Raw genomic sequence first — 27,370 nt, forward strand, 5'->3', positions numbered from 1 at the left:
TGTTCTACCTTGGACATATGTATCCATCTCTCAAGATATACACATATATACATCCAGTGGGGGAAAAAATGCCATATCAGACAGTTACATTCAGCTCATGCTACTATGAACAACCATGCCTGTAAAATTTATACTGATGGTTCCAAAACTGATAGTGTGGTGGGTGCTGTGGCAGTTTTTCCTTTATGTACAATTTCAGCCACACTACTGCTAGCTTGCAGCATCTTCACTGCTGAATTATATGCCATTAAGTTAACACTTTGTAAGATTATTGAGCTTTCCATCTCATCTGCTATAATTTACACAGACTCCCTCAGTGCCATCTCTGCCATAAGGAAAAATTTCTCCTCTTCTCATCCTATATTGAAACAGCTATTCTCCTGCATTGTGTCCAATTAGTCAATCAGTTTTTGCTGGATCCCTGGCCATTCTGGCATTCCGGGAAATGAAAGGTGCTGACTTTGCGCTAAACATCCTCAACCCGTTCTCTCACAACATCCTCATGTTCCTTACATTGACTATAAGTCTATCATACACAAAGCGTGCTATGATAAATGGTAACAGATCTGGAAAAGTGACACCAACAATAAACTTTACCATATAAAAGAAGATCGAGCGCTGTGACTCTCTGGCTTCTGACGAAACAGGCGAGAGGAAATGGTACTGGCAAGACTCAGAATTGGACACACTCACCATACTCATCTTTTCCTATTGGGAGAAAATCTACCATAGTGCTCATCGTGTCAGATGCAACTTACGGTCCATCATTTTCTGGTTCATTGTCCCTTACATTCAACCATCCGGTCAAACACTTTTTATTCTCTCTCCACATTGAATATATCACCTGATTTATCTCATTTCTTAGGAAATGAAGCAAATATTGAAGAACTTTTATTGTATCTAAAACATATTGGCTTGTACAGAAGCATATAAATTTAACATCTCTAATGATATGCTTCTTGTGAATTAATGATGAATGGACACAATTTGGCCTTAGTTTCCCTTGTGTCGTTAAAACCAATAGCAGCAACAACAACATTACATATATGTGATAGTTACATTATAAAATCCTGTTTGTATTGCTATAAATTTATAGGTCTAACAAAAACACTTCTTATATTGATTACACTGCTACAAAACTACATAGAAAAGCTCCAAGTATCTCCTATGTTAATTCTATAACAATGATGACAGAAGTTGACTGGTTTCATGGAAGTTGATTGTTGTGCCAGGAGGAGGAGGTTCCACAGTGATTTGTTCCAAGTGTCATGCTTTTTGTTTAAAAAAGTCTATCACAGAACAACTTCTACCAACTATAAACAGGCCACATGAAACAGTTCAATATTGAAATCATTAATCACAGGCACAACCCCTTACAAATGGTGTCAAAGTTTCTTTAATATAGTCTTGTTATGTCTAATTTAGTCCACATAATTTATGTCCTCACATAAATTATGTGGGTATCTTATCATATTTTGTCACTTATCTAATATGAATGAGAGTCATTGCAAGGCAACTACAAATAAATGGCCTTTATAGGTTATTAATGACTTGTTAGCCCTTAATCATCTTGCATTCTGAATGTTCGATAATTGCTTTAGAATTTCATCACAGAAGATCATCTGTATATACACCGATGAGCCAAAACATTATGACCACCTACCTAATAAGATGTTGGTCCTCCACATGCAGCAAAAACAGCTCGTACCTGGCGAGGCATGGACGCTATAAGATTTCTAAATATCTTGTGGTATCTGGTACCAACACATAACCAGCAGATCCTTTAACTCCTGTAAGGTCCGTGGTTGAGACGCCGCAAGATCGGAGTTGCTGTTCCAACACAAACCACAGATGCTCGATGGGATTGATGTCTGGGGAATTTGGAGTCGAATTAGACGTCAGAGTGCCTGCACATGGATATCTGGACCCAGGGTATCCCAGCAGAACATCGCCCAAAGAATAACACCACCAACACCGGCTTGTTTTCATCCCACGGTGCATCCAAGCGCCATCACTTCCCCAGGTAAACGACACACGCGTACCGGCCATTCACATGGTGCAACAGGAAACTTGATTCATCGGACCAGACAACCTTCTTCCAATCACTCAAGGTCCAGTTTTGATTCTTGTGTGTCTATTGTAGGCGCTGCCGCTGGTGAACTGTGGTTAGCATGGGCACTCGGAGCTGCCTTGCAGCTACGCAGCCCCATTTTCAGCAGGGTTCGATGTACTGTACATTGTGACACATTACTCCCATCATCAGCATTCCAATGACCGGCGAGTTGTGCCACAGTCACCCTTCTGTTGCCATATACCATCTGGGAGAGCCTTCATTCACCTCAAGCATCGATTAGCCATGGTCGTCCAATACCTCACTGGTGGTTTGTGGATTTCCCCTCCTCTGACCACTTTTGGTAGGTACTAACCACCACTGACCGTGAGCATCCCACCAGCCGTGCCGTTTCAGATATGCTCTGACCCAGTTGTTTGGCCATTACAATTTGGCCTTTGTCAAACTCGCATAAGTCCACTTCCTTTCCCATCTGAAGAACAAGAGTAACACTGATTAATGGAGCTCAGTGTCAGGTGTTTTTTATACCGTGTCCCAACCTGCGCATGCACCATAGTTCACTTGCAGTTGCTTCGATTTCCATAACGACTCGCTGGTCAGGATGCTTTGGCTCACCGGTGTACTTCTGTCAAATGAAATCTTCATCCTGACAAAGAACTAAGGCTTATGTGCCTCCGTAGCCAGGTGGGCAGGACAGCAGTGCGTAGCACATGCTTCTCGATTAGACCGGGGTTCGAGCCCATGACCACCAAATATGGAGAATGCGGAAGGGTCAGGGAATGACCACCACATATCCCCGGAGCAATATGGCTTTAGTTGCTAATGCTCCTAAAAACCAAATAACAACAACAACAACAACTAAGGCTTGAGCAAAACATCATCCCACTGATAACAGAAGCCAAATTTCTAGGACTTATTTTTGATTAGAAACTGACTTCTCAAAAATATCCAACTAAGAACAAGGTGTGGAAAAGGGCTTAACATTTTTTGTGTCCTTGTCTCAGTTTTGTAAGCCCTGAATTGATGTACTCCACTTCATTTCTACTGTGCTCTTGTTAGCTCTAAATTTGATTAGATTCCCAAGTGTATGATAAGGCCACCAGCATTTCCACTGGAGCATTTTGTAGTGTCCTCACCAAAGCCTCTACGTTTTAGCAAATGGGCCTTCTTAGTCTCTTCAGCATAAGCAGTTAACAATCAGTTTTTGAGCCATAATGAAAAAATTTGTATAACACCCACTGGACTTCTAGTCAACCTTTTGTTTATCTGCCAGCAACTCTTTTCAGCACACGAAGAACATCACAATTTCCTGACAGTTTATATGGATAGCTCAAAGTCAGTCATCTCTGTTATTAGCTGCTGTCCTCTTATGCAGCAAAATGTCCACCAGAAAGTAGTATATATGTAGGGGAGTTGTAGTGCTAGCCTTGAATCACATTAAATTTCACCATGATGATAAAGCCAATAATGCAGTTACAAAATCGATAACTGCATTGCTGGCTTTATTATCAGTATAGTATATTCTTTACATGGTCCTGTGTCAGATGTAGAGAATATAGATGCTGCTTCCTTTTTTGGGATTCCAGATTTGAAATTTACTTCTGCCAGATTCCAAGCCACATTGCTGCAAGTAAATTAGCCACTCCCCCGAATAACCCCCCCCCGAGCAGACAACAGGCAAATAATCCAAACCGAACTATATTTCCAATGGCAGGCAGGATTCTTGGCATAGACAGCAGTGTAGGGTTCAATGAAAATTTTTTCCTGCTCAGCTCCTCATAAGATGTTGTCAACTTAAATTTTGTTTAAGATGACCCTCCTATTGCCATATGGTTTTTTTCACATTTGGTTGGATTGTCCTCATTTTATTAATGCACAACATTTGCATTTTACCACTTTTAGCCATCTGACTGAGCCCACATTGAGATTTTATCTGACATGATAATATTTCTGATCTTTTTAAATTTCTCCAGTCAATTCATGTTATGAATTGACTGGAGTAATTTAAAAGTTTATTTGTTATTTTAATTGTCTTTCACTCTGATGTGGTAACCAAAACTGTGCATCTTCATTTGGCATGTTATGGCCTAAGCTGCTGATGTGTCACAGAAATCATACATCCAACCAGTCAGTGTATTTGCTGACTTCACATATGATTAATAATAATAAAAAAGCTAAATAATAAAAAAAAAAAGAAAAATGCTAAATAATAAAATTTTTGTGGAGCGCGTAAGAAGATATAGTGATTGTGTGGTGAGTATTATGGTTGGTCACTTCCCCCACCCTGAGAAAATGTTCCTACTCTTGTTTAATGTGTGGCATCTGTCGATCAGGATTGGACTTTTTTCCTAATTTCTGACCCCCAGTGAAACTTTAACATTTCTGACAGTTGAATGGAAGAAATATCCAACAGTAGCAAATTTTGAAAGCTAATCATAGTCTCCCCAGTGGTAATGTAGAACTGGGTTTCTCTTGCTCTACTGTTATGGCTAAATAAAATTGAAGTAAAATTTAAATGCAATACTAATAGTGATAATAAAAAAAAGATAATAATATGATCTAACTTGTTACCAGTACCACTGATATTCTGGCATCATGATAATTATGGCAGCTTAATTTCAAAAACTGCAAAATTGCAGTTTTTGAAATTAAGCTGTCCTCAGAGAAAGAAATCTAAGCATGAATCTAACCTCACCCAAGATAAATCTTGGGTGAGGATAATAAAAGATTATAAAAAGAACAATAAAAAATTTTGAATGAGCTGAATTGGCACAAGCTATAATAGAAAAAAAGCGTGATTGCCACTGATAAAACCAGTGAATAGAAATTGGCTGTTGATGTAGTAGTATTAGTGGCATGTGATGCAAGTGTATGAGCGTATGCAGCATCAGCCAAAAAAAAAAAAAAATCATACCATTCCCTCCAAATCCAGTTCCTCCTTAAATTTATTTAACCTATCAACTTCCACAGTGACAGATGGAAGTTTGTTCCAGCAATTAACCACCCGCTGGCTAAAGGCAAATTTCCGCACATCAATTCTACATCTGTATTTTCTTAATTGGAATTTATGCCCCCCTAGTTTCGTAATCTGAATAAGTGGAAGGATCCCATCAGAATTCAGCATGCTCAACCCATTCAAGGCCTTATACACCTCAATCAGATCACTGCGCATGTGCCTAGTCTCCAGCCACTGCAATTTGCAGAACTTAAGCCTCTCTTGGTAAGAGGATCCCTTCATTCCACTCTCCAATCTTGTTGTCCTTCTCTGTACACACTCAAGCAAATCTACATCCTTCCTAAAATGAGGCCTCCAGACCTGCATGCAGTACTCAAGGTGTGGCCTGACCATTGCCTTATACAGAGGGACAATCACCACCTTTTCCCTGCTAGCAAAATTCCTATATATCATTGACAGAACCCCATGACCTACCCTGGCAGCCTGTCTGCGTTGCTCAGAAAACTGACTGCATAATTACTCCCAGGTCTTTTTCATTTTCTACCACCTTAAGTGTAGTACCACACAGTTGGTACGTATCTCTGGGGTTACTTCTACCTATATGCAGTACTTTGTATTTGTCAAGGTTAAACTTCAGTTGCCACTTCTTAGCCTATCTGCCCAAATTTTCTAGATCCTGTTGCAGTAGCACACTGCCGTTACTGTCATTAACAACCCTGCCAACCTTTGTATCATCTGTAAACTTACACTAAGCCTGATATACCTTCATCAGTATTATTGATAAATATACAAAACAACAGTAGACCCAACACCGAACCCTGTGGAACTCCACTAATAACATTAGTCCACGAAGAGCAGCACCCATTGATTACCACCCTCTGTCTTCTCCCACTCAACCATCCTTTTATCCATAGTAGTAACTTACCCTTAATACCATTCTGCTCCAATTTGTACAATAGTCTTCCATGCGCAACAGTGTCAAAAGCTTTCCTCAAATCCAAATATATGATATCAAAATTATTTTTTGCATCCAGTTCCTTTGTAACCACATCATAATATCCTATAAAATTTGTCAGACAGGACTTTCCCTTAACAAACCCATGCTGTGTTTGAATTATTGCTGCAGTCTTGTCTAGATGATCCTGCAATGCATCTTTAACCAATGACTCCATTATTTTACCCAGAACAGAAGTTAAACTAACTGGTCTGTAATTACTCGTGTCACCCTTTGATCCCCCCTTTGTGAATTGGGGATACATTTGCACAACTCCAGTCCGTGGGGACCTCCCCTGAGTCAAAGGATGCTCTCATAATTATGGCTAAGGGTTTGCTTAGTTGCTTTGCCACCTCCTTTAATATAACTGGATAGATCCCATCCACCCCAGGTGCCTTTCTTATGTTTAACTTCAACAATTTCTCCCCCACTTTGCTCTCAGTTATTACAAAATCAATTTGATAACCTTCTGCCATTTTCAAACCTTAATAACTCCTCATGTGTGAATGTAGATGCAAAATACTCATCCAGTTTGTTTGCTATCTGAGCAGGATTATCAATAGTCGAACCATCGATATCAAGTGGACCAATGAGATTCATCCCCTTCCTTTTAGAGTTTATTAGTAAATTAATAAGAGGAGTTTACCTCAATATAGTACGTGGAACACTTCCGTATGATACCCTCCAGAAATTAAAACGGAAAAAACGAAAAAATCGACAACTTACCGGTACATTAAAGTAAAATATAAATAATTAAAGTAAAATATAAATAATTAAATAATCAATTTAACACAATTCAAAATCAATTCAAAACAATTAAAATTCAAATTAACGCAATTAAAAGAATCTAACGAAAATATTCAAAACGATTGTATTTTCATTCCTGTGATCACGACAGTCGGTCGAAAAGCATTGTCAGCTTCAGGAAGGAAAATCGTTTTGAATATTTTCGTTAGATTCTTTTAATTGCGTTAATTTGAATTTTAATTGTTTTGAATTGATTTTGAATTGTGTTAAATTGATTATTTAATTATTTATATTTTACTTTAATTATTTATATTTTACTTTAATGTACCGGTAAGTTGTCGATTTTTTCGTTTTTTCCGTTTTAATTTCTGGAGGGTATCATACGGAAGTGTTCCACGTACTATATTGAGGTAAACTCCTCTTATTAATTTACTAATATTATTATCAACGTAGAACATATTGAGTATTTCAGCTCTGATTCATACTATCTAATTTTAGAGTTTATATAAGTAAAGAAATTCTTGCTGTTTTTCTTAGCATCCTTTGCCAAAGATTTCTCGTAATCTGCCTTCGCCTGCCTAACCTCCTTTGTGACCTGATTACAGACTAGCTTATATCTGCCGTTGGCTTCTGAGTCGCTTGATAATTTATATGCATCCCATACATTTTTCTTCTCTGTCATGAGTCTCATTAGTTCATTTGATAACCATTTAAGCCTAAACCTTGAACAATATTTCTTAATAGGTATGAAACTTTTAGTAGCTTCCACAATTAATTCCTTGAATGCTTCCCACTTAGAATTTACTGTTGGTAACATCGTCAGTTGATCCCACTGTACAGAATTTAAAAACTGTCTGAGACTACTGTACTCACCTTTATGGAGAGCAAAAACTCTTTCCTTTATCCCTGATTATAATTATATCTTTAAGTAAATCCCACATCAGTACACTGTGATCACTGCCACCTAGTGGTTCCTTTATATGCAAATTCTTAATACACGAATGATCACTGCTGGTAACCAGATCAAGAGTATTACCCTCTCTGGTTGCCTCTCGAACATGCCGCTGCAGAAAACAGTCATCCAATAAATCCACAAAAGTCTTACTAGTGTGTGAGTGACCAATCCACAAGTTCCAGTCAATATCTGGGAAGTTAAAATCCCCCATTATAAGACATTCTGATTTACTAGCCCACTCTATTTCTCTGTACAATTGTTCATTGTACTCATTCGAGTCATTAGGCCTATAACACACTACTGTTATTTTTGCTTTCGCAGTGCTTATGTCACACCAAACTGACTCAACAGTGCACTGTTCATCTATATCAACTGGATGCACTTCTTTTGATTTTATATTTTTCTTAATTAACAGCATGACATCTCCTCCCTTCCTATCCTGTCTATCCTTTCTGTACACATTGTACTCCCCAAATTCCAATTCTGCATTCCTAATATCAGTGTGACACCACGTCTCTGATATCCCAACAATATCCGCCTTTGATGTCTTGACCAACACTTCAAATTCATGTGCTGCAGAAGGGGAAGTTCCTATAGATTTGTGTTGTGCAAATGTCTCCCTTGTTCACAATGATGGATCAAAGGGTGCCATAAGCAGTTATAGACCTGTAAGCTTGACTTCTGTTATAAGGAAATTTATTGAGTTAAATAAGCATTGCAGGATCATCTTAACAGGAATTGAATGGAATTGGTTTGTTAAGGGAATCCTGCCTGACAATTTACTACTATGACACAGTAACAAAGGAACTGAATGCAAATATTAATTTGACATCATATATTTATATTTTAATAAAGCCTTTGGCACTGTTCAACTTGAAAGACTGCTGTACAGATTGGAGTAGAGTGGCATTAGGGACAAGTTACTGCTATGGATAAAGGGATAGTAGAAGTGGTAGAAGATAAAAGGATGATTATAAATGGGCACTGCTCCTCATGGACTAATGTTATTATTGGAGCCCCTTGGGGTTCGGTGCTTAGCCCATTACTGTTTACAGTATTTATCAACAATACTGATGCATATCTAAGTTTGCAGATGATACAAAGATTGGTTGGATGGTTAATGACCCGTATCAAGGCATACTACTATCATTACCTAGATAAATTAGGCAGATGGGCTGAGAGTGGCAACTTAATTTTGAATCTCTGAACAGTGCAGACAGGCTGCTAAAACAGCTTCTGTCAATGATATACAGGAACTTAGCCAACATAGAGGCGATCATACCATTTGTATAAGGCAATGGTTAGGCCATATCTTGAGCACTGCTTGCAGGTCTGGTAGCCTCATTTTAAAAAAGATGTGGATCTCTTGGAATGGGTGCATAGAAGAGATTAGTCAGTAGAAAGGTGTGCCTTTACCACAAGACTTCACTTTTGCAAATTGCACTGCTTGGAAAGTAGACACTTGTGAAGAGATCTGATTGAAGGGTATAAGGCTTGAAATGGAATGAGCAAAGTTAATGATGATGGTAGTCTCTCAGATAATGCCTATAAATCAACATAAATTGAAAAAGGATGACTACAGAATAGATTGAGAAAATTTGCTTTCAGTCAGAGTAATTGATTATTGGAACAAACTCCCATCTGGTATTCTAGAAGTGGCTAGCTTGAATAAATTTAAGGAAGAATTAGACATTATTAGAAGAGATAGACAGCTCGTGGGGATTCTGTCAATGATATACAGGAACTTGGCCATCAGGGACAAAGAGGCGATCATACCATTTGTGTAAGGAAATGGTTAGGCCACATCTTGAGTATGGCTCAGGTCTGGTTGCCTCATTTTAAAAAAGATGTGGTCTTGGAATGGGTGCATAGAAGAGACAAGATTAGTCAGTACAAAGGTGTGAGTAGTTTTTTGTGTTTTTTCCTTTTTGTTTTTCTGATATATAAGCTTGCTTCCTTGCATCATTTGCTAATACTACTACTAATAATAATAAAAATAAACTGGAGAAAAGGAAAGATGGTGTAATTACCGACTACTTAATTAAAAAAATAAAGTTGGACTTGAACTTCAATTATTGTTTTTTTTATTTATTTATTTTTTTATTATCTAACTAAATGTTTTACAGTTATATTAATTAATGAAACTGTTAAAAAGTGGTATAACATGGCCATATACAATTCAGGCAAAATTTAACTTGCACCCAAATTTTTATCACCTTTGATGCCATAATTGACATCTTTTGGCAGAAAGATAGGAAACTTGGATTCTGTGCAACCAGCAGTTAGTGTTTTTGATTTGTAAAAATAAAATAAATTTTTAAAAAAAGATTTTTTTTTTTTTTTCCCTTAATGGCCATTTTTTCCAGAAGGTTTAGTCAGAAACTGTGGGTAACTCTGAACTGTACCCACTGATTAGCCTCTTCACCATAAAAGTATTTCATCTCTTAGTGTGATTTGTGTAAAAGACTTTTTAACCAAAAACAGTGTTGCCAGCTTGGTCACTCCATAAGTGCAAGGATCAGTATATAAGCAATGCCTCTTTGGCTGTAAAAGTATAAAGACAGCATACACAATTTTGAACATTTATTTACTATCATTTATTAAACAAACCTAGTTAGCATATATATGTTATTCTCGGGCCCCGAGTGCCAAGCGAGTGACTAAAGCGATTCTATAGTGATTTGAAAGCGATTTTCTTAAAAGAGCGATTGATTGTAGTTGAACATTAGTTTCTAATTTCCAAAGTTATATAATTTTGCTCTTCTAAAGTAAAGAAGTCAGCTTACTCAACAGAAAGGAAAGCCACCTTTCTTCTTGTATATAAAACTAATCTACTAACGCACTAACACTAACAACCTTATCGCTTGGTCACTGGTGGCACCGCTCCTGCCTCCACGTGGCGGGGCTGGAGGCCTGGGAGGAGAAATCCACTCTCCCGGGACTAAAAGGAGCAACTATGGACAACACAAAACAGTCCTACTATGGATCTCTTGATCCAGATTTAAGTAGACATGACGACCATGATAATTTGAATAAATCCCATGCTAAGAGACAAAAAAAAGAAGGGACAGATTTTTCTGCTCCTCTCTTCTTAATATTACATTCCTCCACAGACCAACCATTGAGTAAACTCTCCCCATTTTTGATTCAGAAATGTCTCGAAAATGTGGCTGGGCCTCCAAAAATGGTTCGGCGACTAAGATCTGGAGACCTATTAGTGGAGATGAGTGAACACAGACATGCTGAAAGACTCTTGAAAATATCTACCTTTGGTGGAATTCCCACAAAGGTTACCCCACATGCTACCTTGAACTCCTCTAAAGGAGTAATATCTGAATGGGATCTTCTAAATGTATCAGAGGATGAACTTGTCTCTGAATTAAGCAATCAAAATGTAGTCCAGGCAAAAAGAATTGTCATCAAAAAAGATGGAGAGCCTGTCCCTACACGAACAGTCATATTGACATTTAAGTCACCAAATCTCCCCACAACTATAAAAGCTGGATATCTCAGATGCCATGTTCGACCGTACATTCCCAACCCAGTCCAGTGCTTTAAGTGCCAAAAATTCGGTCATTCGCAAACTGTGTGCAGAGGTATAGTCACTTGTGCTTCTTGTGGTTCAAAAGAACACACACATACGGACTGCAATAATGAAACCCAAAACTGTCCTAACTGCCATGGAAATCATTCTGCCTTCTCTAAGGACTGTATCCAATGGAAAAGAGAGAAGAACATTCAGAAGTATAAAATAGAGAACAAAGTGTCATATCAAGAGGCAAAGAAACACTTTGCAATCCCTACTAAATCATCTACATACGCCTCAGTTACTAAACAGCTATGCACAATATCAACTCAGACTGACTGCTCTGTCCCTCCAAATATCTCTATATCTGGTTGGGCAAAATCATTACTTTTTTCATTAAAAGAACCATCTCCCTCAAAATATGCAACCCAAGAAGTAAATACGCCGGTAACAATACCTCCAGATAAGAATACCAATCAGCAACCAAAAGTACAAACTAAGAGCGCTGAAAGAACTGATACACACACATTCAGATCTGATACCATGGACACTGATGAAAAAGCAGATGAAGGTGACACATTTCTTGAAATTCATCCAGAAGGTGACATTGACACAAGCAGACCAGTCTTCTCAAAGAAGGATAAAGGAAAAATAGACAGGCGTAAGCAAACTACCTCACGGAAGTCAGCAGACACTAGCTAAAACCAAACAATGGATACAGTTATACAATGGAATTGTCGTGGGCTCCGTGCTAACCTTGACGACTTTTACGATCTCCTATCTGAATACAAGCCTGTTGCACTATGCATTCAAGAAACAAATCTCACAAATGCAATATCTATGAAAATTAAGCATTACAATATGTATAGAAAAGATAGAAACTCATCTATTTTAGCTCATGGAGGAGTAGCACTCATAGTGAATTCTTCGGTACCCTCTAGACCTATATCCCTGCAAACTTCTTTAGAGGCAATTGCTGTCCGTGTCACCTTCGGAATCACAATAACATTAGTTTCATTGTATCTATCACCAAATCATACATACACCTTTGCTGATTTAGATAATTTAGTAATGCAAATACCTGCTCCCTTTTGTATTATGGGTGACTGGAATGGCCATCACCCGCTATGGGGTTCTCAACATCTTGACTCCAGAGGACAGATAATTGAAAAAATTTTAGACAAACATAACCTGACAATTTTAAACACTGGTGCTCACACATATGTGCATTTACCATCTGGCTCAACCTCTGCTATTGATCTTTCTATATGCTCTCCAGTGATATTTCCTCTCATAGACTGGACCGTTACTAATAACCCTCGCGGTAGCGATCACTTTCCTATCATCTGTACTTTCTGTATAAGTTCTACTCCTCAGAGTAACATTAGGACAACCTGGAAATTTACTAAGGCAAACTGGATTAAATACCAAGAAATAGCTCACTTAGATGCTATCTTCATAGCAACCCACACAATTGACTCTGCAGTAAGCTACATTACAGATACAATAATGAAAGCATCCGAGACTGCTATACCAAAATCATCATCCAAAATCCGGCTTCATCCAAAAATGTGGTGGAACGAAGCATGCAACAGCGCTAAAAAAGAAAGGAACAAATATTGGAATATTTTTCGAAAACATCCAACAACAGCTAACCTCCTACAGTTTAAGAGAGTCAGAGCTAAAGCTCGTCATATAAGACGGGAGAGTAAAAAAGAAGCATGGGCGCATTATGCCTCCACCATAAACAGATCCACGGATACTTCCACAATATGGAAAAAAATCAAAAGAATTAATGGTAAATACTCGCAGACAACTTCTCCTATTCTACTTGTGAAAGGGAAAGAAATCTCTGAACCTACAGAAATTGCCAATGCCTTAGGTACTACGTTTGAAACGCTTTCAGCTGTTGCCACATATGAACCTGCATTTCAATCGCTAAAATTCCAGACAGAAAAATACAAACTAAATTTTAATACTGTCATCCTTCATTCTTATAATCTGCCTCTGACCATGAATGAATTGCGTAATGCACTTGCACGAGTGAAAAACAGTGCTCCAGGTCCCGACGGATTTATTACACCATGATCTGTCATTTAAATGAGGAATCATTAACTGTACTCTTACAACTTTATAACAGAATTTACTTAGAAGAGTATTACCCCGCTAGCTGGTGCCATTCTTATGTGCTAGCCTTCCCGAAACCAGGGAAAGACCACACAGATCCCAAAAATTACCGTCCTATTTCTCTAACCAGTTGTCTGGGAAAAACATTGGAAAAAATAATTAACGCCAGACTGACATGGTTTTTAGAGACTCAAAACATTCTAAGCCCAAGTCAGTATGGTTTCCGGAGAAAAAGATGTACGCTTGATCTCATTATCAAGGCCGAAACAAATATCCGGAACGCGTTCCTGAGAAATGAACATCTAGTCATGGTATGTGTTGACATTGAAAAAGCCTTTGATACAACTTGGCGATACGGAATTCTTCAGGACTTGCATAAATGTGGACTTCGGGGTCATCTCCCAAAATTTATTAAGAACTTTCTAGGCAATAGATCCTTTCAAGTCCGATTCCACTCTTCATTATCTCGAGCATATGTACAAGAAGAGGGAGTTCCCCAAGGATCAGTGTTGAGCGCCACACTCTTTGCCATTAGGATTGATTCTATTACCAAGTGCATACCAAACACAGTTGATGCATACTTGTACGCTGACGATCTTGCCATGTCATGTCATTCCAAAAATATGAGACTTATTGAAAGACAACTACAAGGCACCATTAACAAAATAGTCTCTTGGGCTAAGAACAACGGATATCGGCTTTCAAAACCAAAAACGACTGCTGTGCACTTCTGTCGCAAACGTTCTTTACATCCGGATCCAGACCTTCATTTGGATTCTCATTGTATTACTTTCCAACCTAGTATTAGATTTCTTGGTGTAATATTTGATAAAAAATTAAACTTCCTGGAACATATAAAACATATTCGTACAAGTTGTCTTAGAAAACTAAATATTCTCAGAGTAATTTCTTCTATGTCATGGGGTGCAGATCGTTACGTGTTGTTACATCTATATCGCTCACTGATCAGATCTCGGTTAGACTATGGGTCTCCTGCATATGATTCAGCCAGGCCAAGTGTATTGAAATGGCTCGATCCTGTACATCACAGTGCATTAAGAGTTGCACTGGGGGCTTTTCTCACATCACCAATCTTAAGCCTCTATACCGAAGCCTATGAACCACCGTTACACCTTAGGCGAGAAACTCTACTACTAAATTATGCAGCTAAAATCAGCAGTCTCCCACATCATCCCATGTGGCAATGCCTCTTCATGCCAAAATGGAGAGAAATCTATCAAACTAAATGGCGTTACAACAAACCATCTGGCATTAGGCTTCAAACTTTGATCACAAGCTGGGGCCTGAAGTTCTCTAACACGCTCCAGGATACTAGCACTGAAACCCAGCCATGGCTTTCCATGGCTCCAGTACATATTGATAGACTTTTTCAGCAATGGGGAAAGAATAACATTCCCGATATCAACATTAGACAAATACATATGGCTCACTCCACCGAGTTTAGCAGCTTCACTCAGCTATACACAGATGGATCCAAAAATGGTAATAAAGTTGGTACAACCGTAGTACTACCAAATTGCACCATCTCCAGACAGCTTCCACCAGAATGCAGTATTTATACCTCAGAGCTATATGGTATTCTACTAGCCCTAGAGAATATAAAAGAAGCCTCATACGCTAAATCCATCATATATACAGACTCGTTGAGTGCTGTTAATGCTCTACAGGGTAAATCCTTCCCTAGTCATCCTCTGATACAGAAACGTTTAGCTCAGTTATCAGCACTTCATGGACGTGGACAGCTCGTAATATTTTGCTGGATCCCTGGACACGTTGGAATCCAAGGAAACGAGCAGGCAGATTTAGCTGCTAAAATTGCTACAAATGTGATGCCATCTAATTTCAGGACTCCTTATAGTGATCATAAGTCCTTTATCAAACAGACATATAAAGAAGTATGGACACGCATGTGGAAAGATCAGAAAAATAATAAACTTTTTGAAATCAAGAGAGAACCTAAACAGTGGCAATCCAGCATGAGATGAAACAGAAAGGAAGAAGCTATTCTAGCCAGATTACGCATTGGTCATACTTTCCTCACCCATAGCCATCTACTAACAAACAGTGACCCTCCACAATGCAGTAATTGTTTATGCCCACTAACAGTAAAGCATATCATCATAGAATGCCCGCAATATCAAAAAGAACGGAAAACAGCTTTTTCCTCTAATTTTCATAATTACAATAATTTAACACTACAGTGTGTCCTAGGAGATCGAGAGAACATGGATGACATTTTTCTTTTTCTAAAATTTATTAATAAATATCACCTTATCTGAACCACTATCTCCTGTAAGAAAAACGAAGGAAATATCAGACAGTAATTAGTGCATTATAGCCTAAGTTGCTGATGCACCAATAAATTTAACAAACAACAACAACATATGTTATTCTGTGTTCAAGTTGTTTATCAATTACTTTTTTGCCATTGTTCTTTCCAGCCCACTTATTCACTCTGCTAAAAGGATAGACTGGACTCTGCTGTTAAAGTCAGCCTACCACTGTCTTTTTCAGCTCCTTATCACTCAACTGTTTTCCCTTGAAGATGTCTTACCCAAATAGAAAAAAAAATCAGACAGGGCCAGTTTCAGACTATATGCATGGATGAGGTAAAACTCTCCATCCTAGGTCTGCAATTTTCATTTGAGTCATATGGACAATGTGTGGATTTGCATTATCATGATGTAATATGTCCTGTTAGAGCCACCCTTTGTTTTTGTTTTATATCCCTATTAAGCTTATCAAGTGTTTGGCAATATCTTTCCTTATTTATAATATGACCTTTCTCTAAAAAATCAATGAAAATTGGTTCTTCTGTCTCAAAACATTTTCTTGTATGGTCATAATTTGTCAAGGTTTCTTCTGCCAGATGTTAAATCAGTGAGGTTTTTTTTTTTTTTTTTTTCCCACTGTTAATGAGTGTGTTCATTCCATAGACTGGCATTTAGAATAATGATCACTGTGATCATTATTCTAAATGCCGAGCATCATTACCTCTTATCAGGCCCTTAAAATATCTTAAAAGTTATTGCACTACTGCAATAGGTTTTGGCAAGATCTCCTGCCGGGAGAATTTTTTCCCCCTCTTTTTACAGTTTGAGTACCCATTTTCAGCATATATATATATATATATTTCCTTATAGCCAGTGTATCTAAAGTGGTTAGTACACTTCTCTTTGAGCACCTTAGTGCTTGCATAAATAAATGAATTCAAATTTAAATTCAAGGAAGAACTAGACAAACTGTTGGAGGGAATGTCTATGTGAAATAGGAAGTGTTGGTTTTTTGCTGATGCTGTATAAACTTGTTTTCTTGCATCATTTGCCACTACAAATTCTAATGCTTAATCGCATGTGGTTATTGTTCTGTCTTTTGAATTTTTTCTTCCAAAATCTTATTGTTTTCTCAGTGCACACAGACAGTGGTCTTCTGCATCTTGTCTGGTCACAAATGTCAGTGAAACAAACTTCTTTTTTCTGGTGGCTGGCAATTATATATTATATAGATGGCTTGTGTGTATATATATATATATATATTTATATTTTTTTTTTTTTTTTTTTTTTGATAGTGTCTTGTTAGTATACTTTCCTCAATTTTTCATAAATTCTGACAGCTGAGTTTTCTCCTGACTTGAAAAGGAACTCTATCACTGACCATTGGAAGAAATAGACATAGTTCATAACTACAAATCTGTAGACAGAACCTTTTATTTTAGCAAGTTTGTCTTAATATCTATACTAGCAATATATAAAACTTCAAGATGTTAACCCAGTTGCAAAAAATTTTGTCACCTTAGAAGCATTACTTAAAGACTAGCCTTATACATGCAGGTACCATAACTATATGAAGCTCTTTGTGTTACAAGCCACGGGTAATGTCTTAAAATGACTTTTTGACTTATTTCAGAAATCAAATACACATTCATAGAATATGATTAAATGGAATTTGCCACATTGAGGATATTCAAATGAATGTGATGCTGAAGGTCAGTTCCAAAAGAAGAGTTCTATATATGTGTGTATAAATGGAGTGCATATGTATATTTATTTAGTTTTTGATTAATCGGAAAAGAGATTAATCGAAACCTGTTGGTAGCTCTCTAGAAGGCATCCAGATCAGCTAAGGGTATAATCTCGTTGCCTCTACTCTGCCAAGTAGTGACTGGAACAGTCCAAGTTGTGTGTACACAGAGGGATTGTCAAGGAACTGGGTATATTCTCACTGGGTATATGCCATATCCAAAAATTTCATTACATTATACAATATGGCCCTTCCTCTAATTTTACTTTAATACTGAATGCATCATGAATAGTCAGACAGAACAAATCTACCTGTGAAAAGATCTAAACATTTCAAACACTCCCTCATTCTTTTCACAAATATATGTAGTCTCAATTTCAAACTCAGTGATGTCCATTTCCACTAAGAGGCTGACAAGCCCCACTTTCTTTTTTCTGATAGAATTCCAATTATTGGTTGTCTCAACCACTGCTCATCTCAGTTGTTCTAATTATTCACTGTATGATTCCTTTCACTTCAAAAGTGGTACTTGTGCATGTGTTTACTCTGATATTGCCTATCAGAAACTTAATTTTGAATCTCCTCTTTTTAATATTCTATGGCTTAAAATCTCTCTCTCTACCCCATTTTGTCAAATTCATCTTTTGCCTTTATCGTTCTCCGGCGTCCAATAATCACTTGGAGCTTTTTGACTTCCTTTCTTTGAAACTCTACTTTCTGAGTCCAACTTTCATAATTGTAAGGCGATTTTACGTGGCAATTTTAATATTCACAACTCCAGCTGACTACAGTTTTCTAGTCACACAGACACAGCTGGGCAAGAAGTTGAGGCTTCCAAAATAATGTGACCTTGCACAGATTGTTCATTTATCTACTAGACGATCCTAACCACACATCCAACACTCTTGATCTTTTCTTACAAACAACACTTTAAAGTACACAGTCAAGGTGAATTGTCCTCTAGGCACCTCGGATCACAATTTGGTGATTGGTCTCCTCTCCGGTAGAACCTTTCTCTTGTGGCCGTTCTCAGTCTCATTTTTTTGGCATTACAAGAATGTGAAATGGGATGATATGTGAGATTTCTATTCTTTCCCTTGATTGGATTACTATCTTAAATTTTCTGATCCAAATGTTTACTCAGATCGTGTCTGTGAAATTATTCTTGTAGAGATAAAATCCTTTTATTCCACACTCCACCTCAAAATCTCGTCCTCTATCTTAATTTTGGTTTTCCAATAAATGTGCTAAGGCTGTTCAAGAGAATGTTGCTTATGGCAATTGGCTCACATATAAATTTCCAGGTTTATTTTCTGCTTACCCTAAAGCGTGCAACAATTGTAAAGCAGTTATTAATCAATCCAAACTAGATTTTGAGCAGCCTAAGAATAGAAAACTTGATAGTTCAGCATTCTGGTCCCCTGCCAAAGCTATTGGCTGCAACTTCTGCCCATGTATACTTCCACCTTATGTTAAAACCTGATGGTTCTATTGCCTCCTCAGCTAAAGATAAAGTGGACTTACTAGCATTCTACTTTTCTTATAACTCTTGTATTAATAATCTTGGTAAGCTACCTCCTACATTCCTAGTACACACCACTCAGTGTTTCTTGTGGTCTTCCATCAAAAGAATGTCACAATAATTTTGAACAATCTTGATGCCACGAAAGCTTCAGGTCCTGATGATGTTTCTCTGCTTCTCCAAACATGTGCTTTGGCGCTTGCCCCTGTTCTCTGTCACCTTTCATACTTTCTTATTCCACTGGTGTTTTTTCTTCTGCATGGAAATTTTCTCATATCCAGCTAGTTCCTAAAAAGGTTGACAAATTCTCCCATCCAATTATCGTCCCATTGCACTTACTTCTACTCTTTCCTCAAGTAATGGAGAAATCTATTAACCACTAACTCCTAAACTATCTAGAAACCTTCCATCTGATCAATTATTACCAGTATAGATTCTGTTAGTGTTGATTTACTGTCTTATGTTACCCAACTGTGGACAAATTCAATGAAAACGTTTGGTGAAACTCAAGCAGTTGCTCTTGACATAAGGCTTTTAATTGTGCTTAGCATTAAGGTCTTCTAAATTAAGCTTCCATCTTACTGATTGCTGACTGTTGGGCATTGATTTCACTTTGACAGCTTGCTGCTGGTGATAGTAGATGGCTCTCTGTCTTTGAACTTTTCCACAAATGCTGATGCTCTCCATGGTTCAGTTCTTTTTCCCACTCTTCCTCTTTATATTAATGACCTTCCACTGACTGGAAATCCTATCCATAGTTTTGCTGATGATAGCACAATGTATTCCATCTTCTGGTTTGTTTTGTCCTGCACAAACAGCATCATCTTCTCAAATATCCACCAACCAATTCTTTAAATGCTGATCCCTAGGTAATTCTGCAGTGGGGCATAGATTACTTAGTTAACTTCAACCTTTCTAAAAATCCGTCCTGTCTTGTCTTGCAGAAAGTAGTCTACTGCTCCTGTGCTTATCTTCAATGAAAAAAAAAAAAAAAAAAAAACTACTCACTGTATACAAATCTCAACTCTGCCTTACCATGGAATATTGTTCCAATCTGGGATGGTGCACCCCCCCCTCTCTCTCATAGATGTTCTATCTCTGCTGCATGCCTTTATATGTGCTCTTCTGAATTGGCATCTATAATTTCCCCCCCCCTCTCTCTCTTCCAAACCATCCTCAACATATACTACTGGCACCTCTGTAGCTGGGTGGGCAGGAGCAGCAGTGCGTAGCACACACTTCTTGATTAGACCGGTGTTCGAGCCCATTACCACTGAATACGGAGGATGCGTAAAGGTCAGGGAATGACCACCGCATATCCCCGAAGCAATATAGCCTTAGTTGCTAATGCTCCTAAAAACCAAATAACAACAACAATCAACATATACTGCAGCCAGTCAGCATCCATTTACTGCCGGCGCCTCCGTAGCCAGGTGGGAAGGAGCAGCAGTGTATAGCACACGCTTCTTGATTAGACGGGGTTCGAGCCCGTCACCACCAAATACGGAGGATGCGGAAAGGTCAAGGAATGACCACCGCATATACCGGAGCAATATGGCCTTAGTTGCTAATGCTCCTAAAAAAACCAAATAACATAACAATAACAACCGTTTACTGCCCAACTTCAAACTCACAGAACCAACTTTTCTGCTTCCTCATTTTTTTCTGTAACAACTTTCCTTCACATGTTCACATGTATTTATGGAAAATTGCAGTCTATGGAAATTCAAGTCTAATGTCACCAAGTAAGTACCTTTCTATCTTCTCAGCCTTCAACCCACACACATGGTATTAAGTTCTGTGGGTTCCAATACCTTTTGCATTTAGGGTTTTCAAAAAAAAAAAAAACATGCACACATATTCCTTCCAATGTTTCGAAACTGAGATTTGATATAAGAGCTTCTCCAAATTTCATTTGTTGAAAAAGCACATTGTATAATCTTTGTGACAAGGAAATTTACCTATATTTGTTCTTTTTAACAAATAATTTGTTATTTTTAAAAAATTGTGAAATTTGTATTATCCATTATTTTTTTTTTTTTCTTTAATAGTGTTGTGAAAGAAGAAATTAGTGATGATAATGCCAAATTACCATGCTTTAGTGGACGAGTTGTATCATGGGTAAGTAGCAAAACTGCATATTCTAAACCACAATAGAGAAGTTTTTAACCCAATTGGAGTATTCATTATCAGGACTTCATTATTCATTAAAGCAAATTTGTTTTAGATAGTATTAGTATTAGTATTAGTATTAGTAACGGCCGCATGGTGCAAGAAAGCCTATGGCTTATGCTGCACCAGCCAAAAAAAAAATAAAAATAAAAATAAAAATAAAAAATAATAAAAAAAAATATAAATCCGAACAAAACAATGATAAAAACAAAAAAAAACAAAAAAAAAAAAAAATAAATAAATAAATAAATAATAATAATTAGTAAAATAAAAAATAAATAAAAAGGAAATTAAACCTATCATCCTATGTGCTTCCCTTACCCGAAAGTACTATCCAGATGACCTTTGAATTTCCCCAAACTGTCGGCCTCTACCACCCATGAAGGCAACTTATTCCAGTAATTTATAACTCGCTGGCTAAAATAGAACTTCCTGCAATCCAATCTAAACATTTCCCCCCGTAACTTGAATTTATGTCCCCTAGTTCTAGCATCATTTGTAATCTTGAAAATTTTGTCCTCATTCATTTTACTGATGCCTCTCAGAGCCTTAAACACCTCAATCAAATCTCCTCTAAGGTGTCTAGTTTCCAAACTCTGCAACCCACATATTCGAAGTCTTTCTTCATAAGGACGCCCTTTTGCCGATCTCACCAGGCGAGTTACCCTTCTTTGCACCCTTTCAAGAAGCTCGATGTCTTTCTTCAGGTGCGGTCTCCATACTTGAACACAGTATTCCAAGTGTGGTCTAACATAAGCCTTATATAATGGGATTATCACGTCCCTATCTCTACTTGCAAAAGTTCGATAGATCATTGATAGGACACCATGGGCCTTCCTTGCAACCTGTTTACAATGCTCAGAGAATTTCATGTCTGACCGTATCGTAACACCCAAGTCCCTTTCCTCCAGTACTGGCTTTAGTTGAACTCCACCAAGTGAATAAGTTATTTTGGGATTACTGTTTCCCAGGTGTAATACCTTACACTTTGTTGGATTAAAGCACAGCTGCCATTTTTCTGACCATTCCTGAAGTCTATCTAGGTCTCTCTGAAGAAGCTCAGCTTGACAGTGATCATTAACTACTCTACCAATTTTAACATCATCTGCAAATTTAGACATCACGCCCTCTATCCCTTCATCAATGTCGTTTATGAAAATTAAAAACAACAGTGGTCCTAATACTGATCCTTGGGGAACCCCACTTCTTACATCAACCCAATCTGAGGAATAGCCATTTATCACAACCCTCTGCCTCCTGCCCTGAAGCCATCCTTCTATCCATCTAAGGATTTTCCCAGTGATTCCAACCTGTTCCAGCTTATAAAGCAACCGCTCATGTGGGACTGAGTCAAAAGCTTTGCTGAAATCTAAATAAACAATGTCGAAATTATTCCCTAAATCCAGCTCATGAGTGACCCTTTCGAAATAGCGAACCAGATTTGTTAAACATGATTTTCCCTTTACGAAACCATGCTGAGTATCCTTGAGAATTTCAATTCGATCCAAATGATCCTGAATTCCACCCTTGATCATTGCCTCCATGATTTTCCCTACTACTGAAGTCAGACTGACAGGTCGATAATTTCCAACTTCACTTTTAGAGCCACCCTTATGTATGGGAGATACATTTGCACTTTTCCAATCCAAGGGAATCTCCCCAGAGTCTAATGATGCTCGCATAATTAGCCTCAATGGTTCAATGCACTCGCTTGCCGCCTCTCTTAAGATAGAGGTGCCATCAGAAAACTTATGCACCACAATGAAATGAAAAATCACAGGTATACTGAAAAGATATTCTCTTTATAATTTTAGTAAACTTAACTGTAATTGTTTTAATTGCTGATAATTTTTACTGGTGCCCATGGGCATTTTTTATGGCAATATGTATACATTCAATCATATAAAATATGTATTGGCGACCACATGTATAATCCTAACCACTTCTTTATGCAGTTACATTTTTTTTAAAATTCCTTATAAAATGTCACTTAACAATCATTAAAACTTAACCTTTTTTTCTCTTCTGAAATTTTTTCTTTCCAGTATAACAGCATCGGAAAGCAAAGAAACTCATCAGGCACTTTCTCCACATAAATTAATCAGATTATCTGTGCACCATTTGTTTTTGAGGGCATCCTTTAAAAAACACAATTTTGTCCATTATTTTCAATATTCTTTTGGTGTGGATAATCCTGGAGTAAAACAAAAAAAAACACCTTTTTGTTTATTAAATATTTTCTTCTATAGGCCAACCATTCATCTCATATAATGTTATCTGACTTTCTAAATGATTGGCATAAGTTTTATTGTCTGTTGCATAGTTCATAATGCACTTGGTTTTTTGAATGATTTTTCATCTTTCTTTACAAATATTGAAAAATAATGTACATGATGAGCCGTGTGTCAGTTTACTGAGACAATAATTTGGACAACTTAAATCTTGATGGTTTCATGCCCATTACTTTATTAACATTATATTTATATGATGATATTTAATTTTATGTTGGTAGCACCTCAAAAGTGTAGCATAAATGGTGGTGGGTCACCTGACTGGTGCCCAACTTTCTTTTTAATTCCTGGAAAATGTTTTGGGATTTTGAATTCTTCTTGAACCGGTATTGCAATGCTGTATACACTTTTTTTTTTTTTTTTTTTTAAGTTATTAAAACTTAAATTGCTGTGTTTTTTTTTTTTGAATAAAACAAAAATATTACTTCTGCTGAAAATTGCAAAATAATATTTTAAACAAAATAAAAATATCTGTCTCTTATTCTCATCCATTTTCCACTTTAAAAGACTTAAGCATTTGAAATTTCAAACGTGTACATATTTTATTTATATGTATATTTATTTATTTATATTTATTTATTTATATCTGTTTATTTATATGCATAACGTATATAAATATTATTTTCAAACAAATTTTAAAAAATCGTATATTTCGTATTATTAGTTAGTTACATTTTCTGGTTTATTTCAAATATGGCATGCTTCACAGCATGCGAAATTGAAACAACATATCTTTCTTCCTATAATGTAGTGACCATCTTAAAAGAGAATATTGAGTTTTTAGTTTCTATGTTTATTATGTGAAAACAGTACATGTTCAAAAACAACTAGGGTAAGAGTATAGATGTTTATTGAGCTAGTGGGAGAGGAAATAAAAGTACGTGAAGCCATAAATAAACAGTGTTGACACTTGTTTGGTAGCACACCAATTTTCAGGCAAAAGACAAATAGTTAGTAAAGCATCTTTGTAACTATTACAAAGCAAAGATGCACCTTACAAATCCTCAGAGGCAATTTCTTTATGGGAACTATAAAAAATCACTTCAGAATTATTTTAATAAATGCTTAATTATATTTGATTATAGTTCATTGAAAATTCAGGTTTTTAATCACTGATTACTGGTACCTTTATAAATTTACTTAAAATTTTAAAGCCAAGGCACAGTTTGTAAGGGAAAAGTCTGAAAAAGATTCTCAGATTTAGTTTGTCTCTGCTGTAACATAAAAAAAAAAAAAAAATTGAATGGTAGATTTCCACCAGTATCCTCTCCAATTGTAATGGACAAGATTTAATATCAATAGAAACCACCAATGCTTTGGCAGAAGCATTTGCACGACCCTCAGATGTGGCCCTATGTGCCATGCAATTATTAGTGTAACCAAGCGATTCCAAGTGAGCTCTATACTGCGTATACAAAGCGAATAGTTTTCTTTTGGTTTTAAGTAGTTTTTAAATTATTTAGTTGTATTGCGCAACTTCTGCACTACAAGAACTAGGCAGAGTTCCAGAAAGGAAACTCACCTTTCTGTTTTCTATAACAGTATTAACAGAACTAACTCAGCCGCTTGGTTACCCTTGTGGCACTGCTCCTGCCTCTCAGTGGCAGGGCCAGTAACCTGGAAAGAAAAGTTATCTTTCCAGGGTGAAAAGGAGCAAAATGATCTCCCCTACAGGACCTAAGGATCCTAACATGGCTACTCATGAGATAGAAGTCTCTAACTCATGCAGTGCCAAAAGACAAAAAAACTGATACTATTAAGAGAAGAGCTCCAATGCATCTTGTATTGCACTCTACTCAAGAACAGTCTCTAGGTGGTCTCTCACCTTTTAAAATACAGAAACACTTAGAAAATCTAATAGGATTGCCAAAAATAACCCGACGTCTTAGATCTGGTGACCTGCTTGTTGAGGTCTCAGATTAACAACAATCACAACGGCTCCAAAAACTAATATCCTTTGGAGGATTATACATCACTGTTTCCCCTCATGCTACTCTAAACACCTCTAGGGGTGTGGTAGCTGAGTGGGACCTTATAAACCTCTCAGAAGAAGAGCTGAAAAATGAATTACAAGACCAAGGAATTGTGCATGTAAAATGCATATATACCAAACGAGACAATGCTCTAGTTCCGACTCTGAACATAATATTAACATTTGACAGCCCGAAACCTCCAACATCCATCAAAGCAGGGTATCTCAATCGTCAAATAAAACTGTACATTCCTAACCCAACACGCTGTTTTAAATGCCAAAAATTTGGGCATTCCCAAAACATGTGCAGAGGTTTAGCCACTTGTGCTAATTGCGGTTCATGCGGGCACATTCATTCAGAATGTAAATCAGAACAGCACAAGTGCTCAAATTGTAATGGCACACATACTGCCTATTCCAGAGATTGTCCTCTTTGGAAAAAAGAAAAAAACATTCAACGGGTCAAAGCCGAACAAAACATCACATACAAAGAAGCCAAAAAGTCGGTACAGGCTCAATTCAACATGCGACCCACTTTCGCTCAAGTAGTTCAAAAGTCAACTGCGGTAAGCAGTACTGTGCAAAGAGTATCAACGACTGGTACTCAAACAGAAGTTACATTTCCCCCAAACACATCAATGTCAGACTGGGCTCGGTCAATTTTGGCAGCTGCGCCCTTATCTAGCAAACCATCTAAGACAAGCAGGACTATTAATACACCAATCACTGTTCTGCATACCAATAATAATTCAAAGTACTCAGAAAGTGACGATCCCACTAAAGCTGACTCAACAGAAATGGAAGAAAACACTAACCACAAAGAACCAGTTCTTGACCTCTTCCCAGAGGAAGAGATGGAGATAGGAAAACCGTACTTTCCAAAAAGAAAATGTGTTCAACATAAGCCAACAGCTCCTCGGACAGAAACTGAGGACCCACTACATCCAAATAATGCCCAGTTTCCTTCAATGGAATTGTAGAGTAACCTTAATGACATTCGGGATCTCCTTCTTCAGTACCCCGGGGGCTCACATCTGGTGAGTATGGGCTTGGCACGCCCAGGGTCCTGAGCTGGATATCATCATTCTTCTCTTTCTTGGTGATTCCCTTCTACTTTTGACTCTCTCTCTCTCTCTCTCTCTCTCTCTCTCTCTCTCTCTCTCTCTCTCTCTCTCTCTCTCTCAGGGTAACTCGGGAACTTTTTTTTTTTCCTGGTGCAGCATAAGCCTCAGGCTTCCTTGCATCATATGGCTATTAATAATAATAATAATAATAACCCAGTTGCCTTTTGCCTTCAAGAAATTAATTTAACTGCTTCTGTTACTACCTCACTTAAACATCACGTTACCTACAGAAAAGATAGAGTTCCTCATGTAACCAATTCGGCTCGTGTGGAGGGGTAGCAATACCAAAAGTCAGCTCCAATATCCCTTCCTGACCATTAATGCTACAAACAAATCTTGAAGCAGTAGCCGCTCGAATATCCTTTCGTTTTGCTCTTACCGTTGTCTCTCTATATATCTTCCTCTTGACCAAGACATCTCGTACAGTGATCTTCAAACCCTTGTATCTCAACTCCCTCCCTCCTTTTGCATCATGGGGGATTTTAACGTACATAATCCTTTATGAGTTATAAGATATATGATAAATGGGGGAAAATATTAGAAAAGTTTCTTGATAAATTAAACCTGACCCTACTGAATACTGGACTACCCACTTATTTTCACCTGCCTTCTGGGTCAAGCTCAGCAATTGACCTCTCCATATGCTCACCAGCCCTTTTTCCTCTGTTTGAATGGTCTCTTCATGATAGATTACTGGGTAGTGACCACTACCCAATAGTCTGTCACGTAGAAGTAAATTTACGACCCTGCCATAATCAGACAGCCAAATGAAACTTTGCAAAAGCTGATTGGGAAAAATATAGGCAGCTAGCAATCCTAAAAAAAAAAAAAAAAGTTACAAATGTGTCAATAAATGATGTTGTTGATTACAT

The 27,370-nt window shown here is 37.4% G+C and overlaps 1 protein-coding gene across 3 annotated transcripts in view; it reads left to right on the forward strand.

Moving 5' to 3' along the window:
- Positions 1 to 27,370, forward strand: part of dsh (Segment polarity protein dishevelled) — a 512,259-nt gene that overhangs the window by 32,565 nt on the left and 452,324 nt on the right. For all 3 annotated transcript variants that reach the window (XM_090373973.1, XM_090373975.1, XM_090373972.1), the window contains exon 2: positions 20,991 to 21,060. In XM_090373973.1, the coding sequence (XP_090230099.1) occupies positions 20,991 to 21,060 (70 nt within the window). The remainder of the gene's footprint in view (positions 1 to 20,990; positions 21,061 to 27,370) is intronic.

This window comes from Mastigoproctus giganteus, chromosome 5, assembly GCF_048544385.1.
Source record: "Mastigoproctus giganteus isolate SK-2022 chromosome 5, ASM4854438v1, whole genome shotgun sequence".
Taxonomy (NCBI): domain Eukaryota; kingdom Metazoa; phylum Arthropoda; class Arachnida; order Uropygi; family Thelyphonidae; genus Mastigoproctus; species Mastigoproctus giganteus.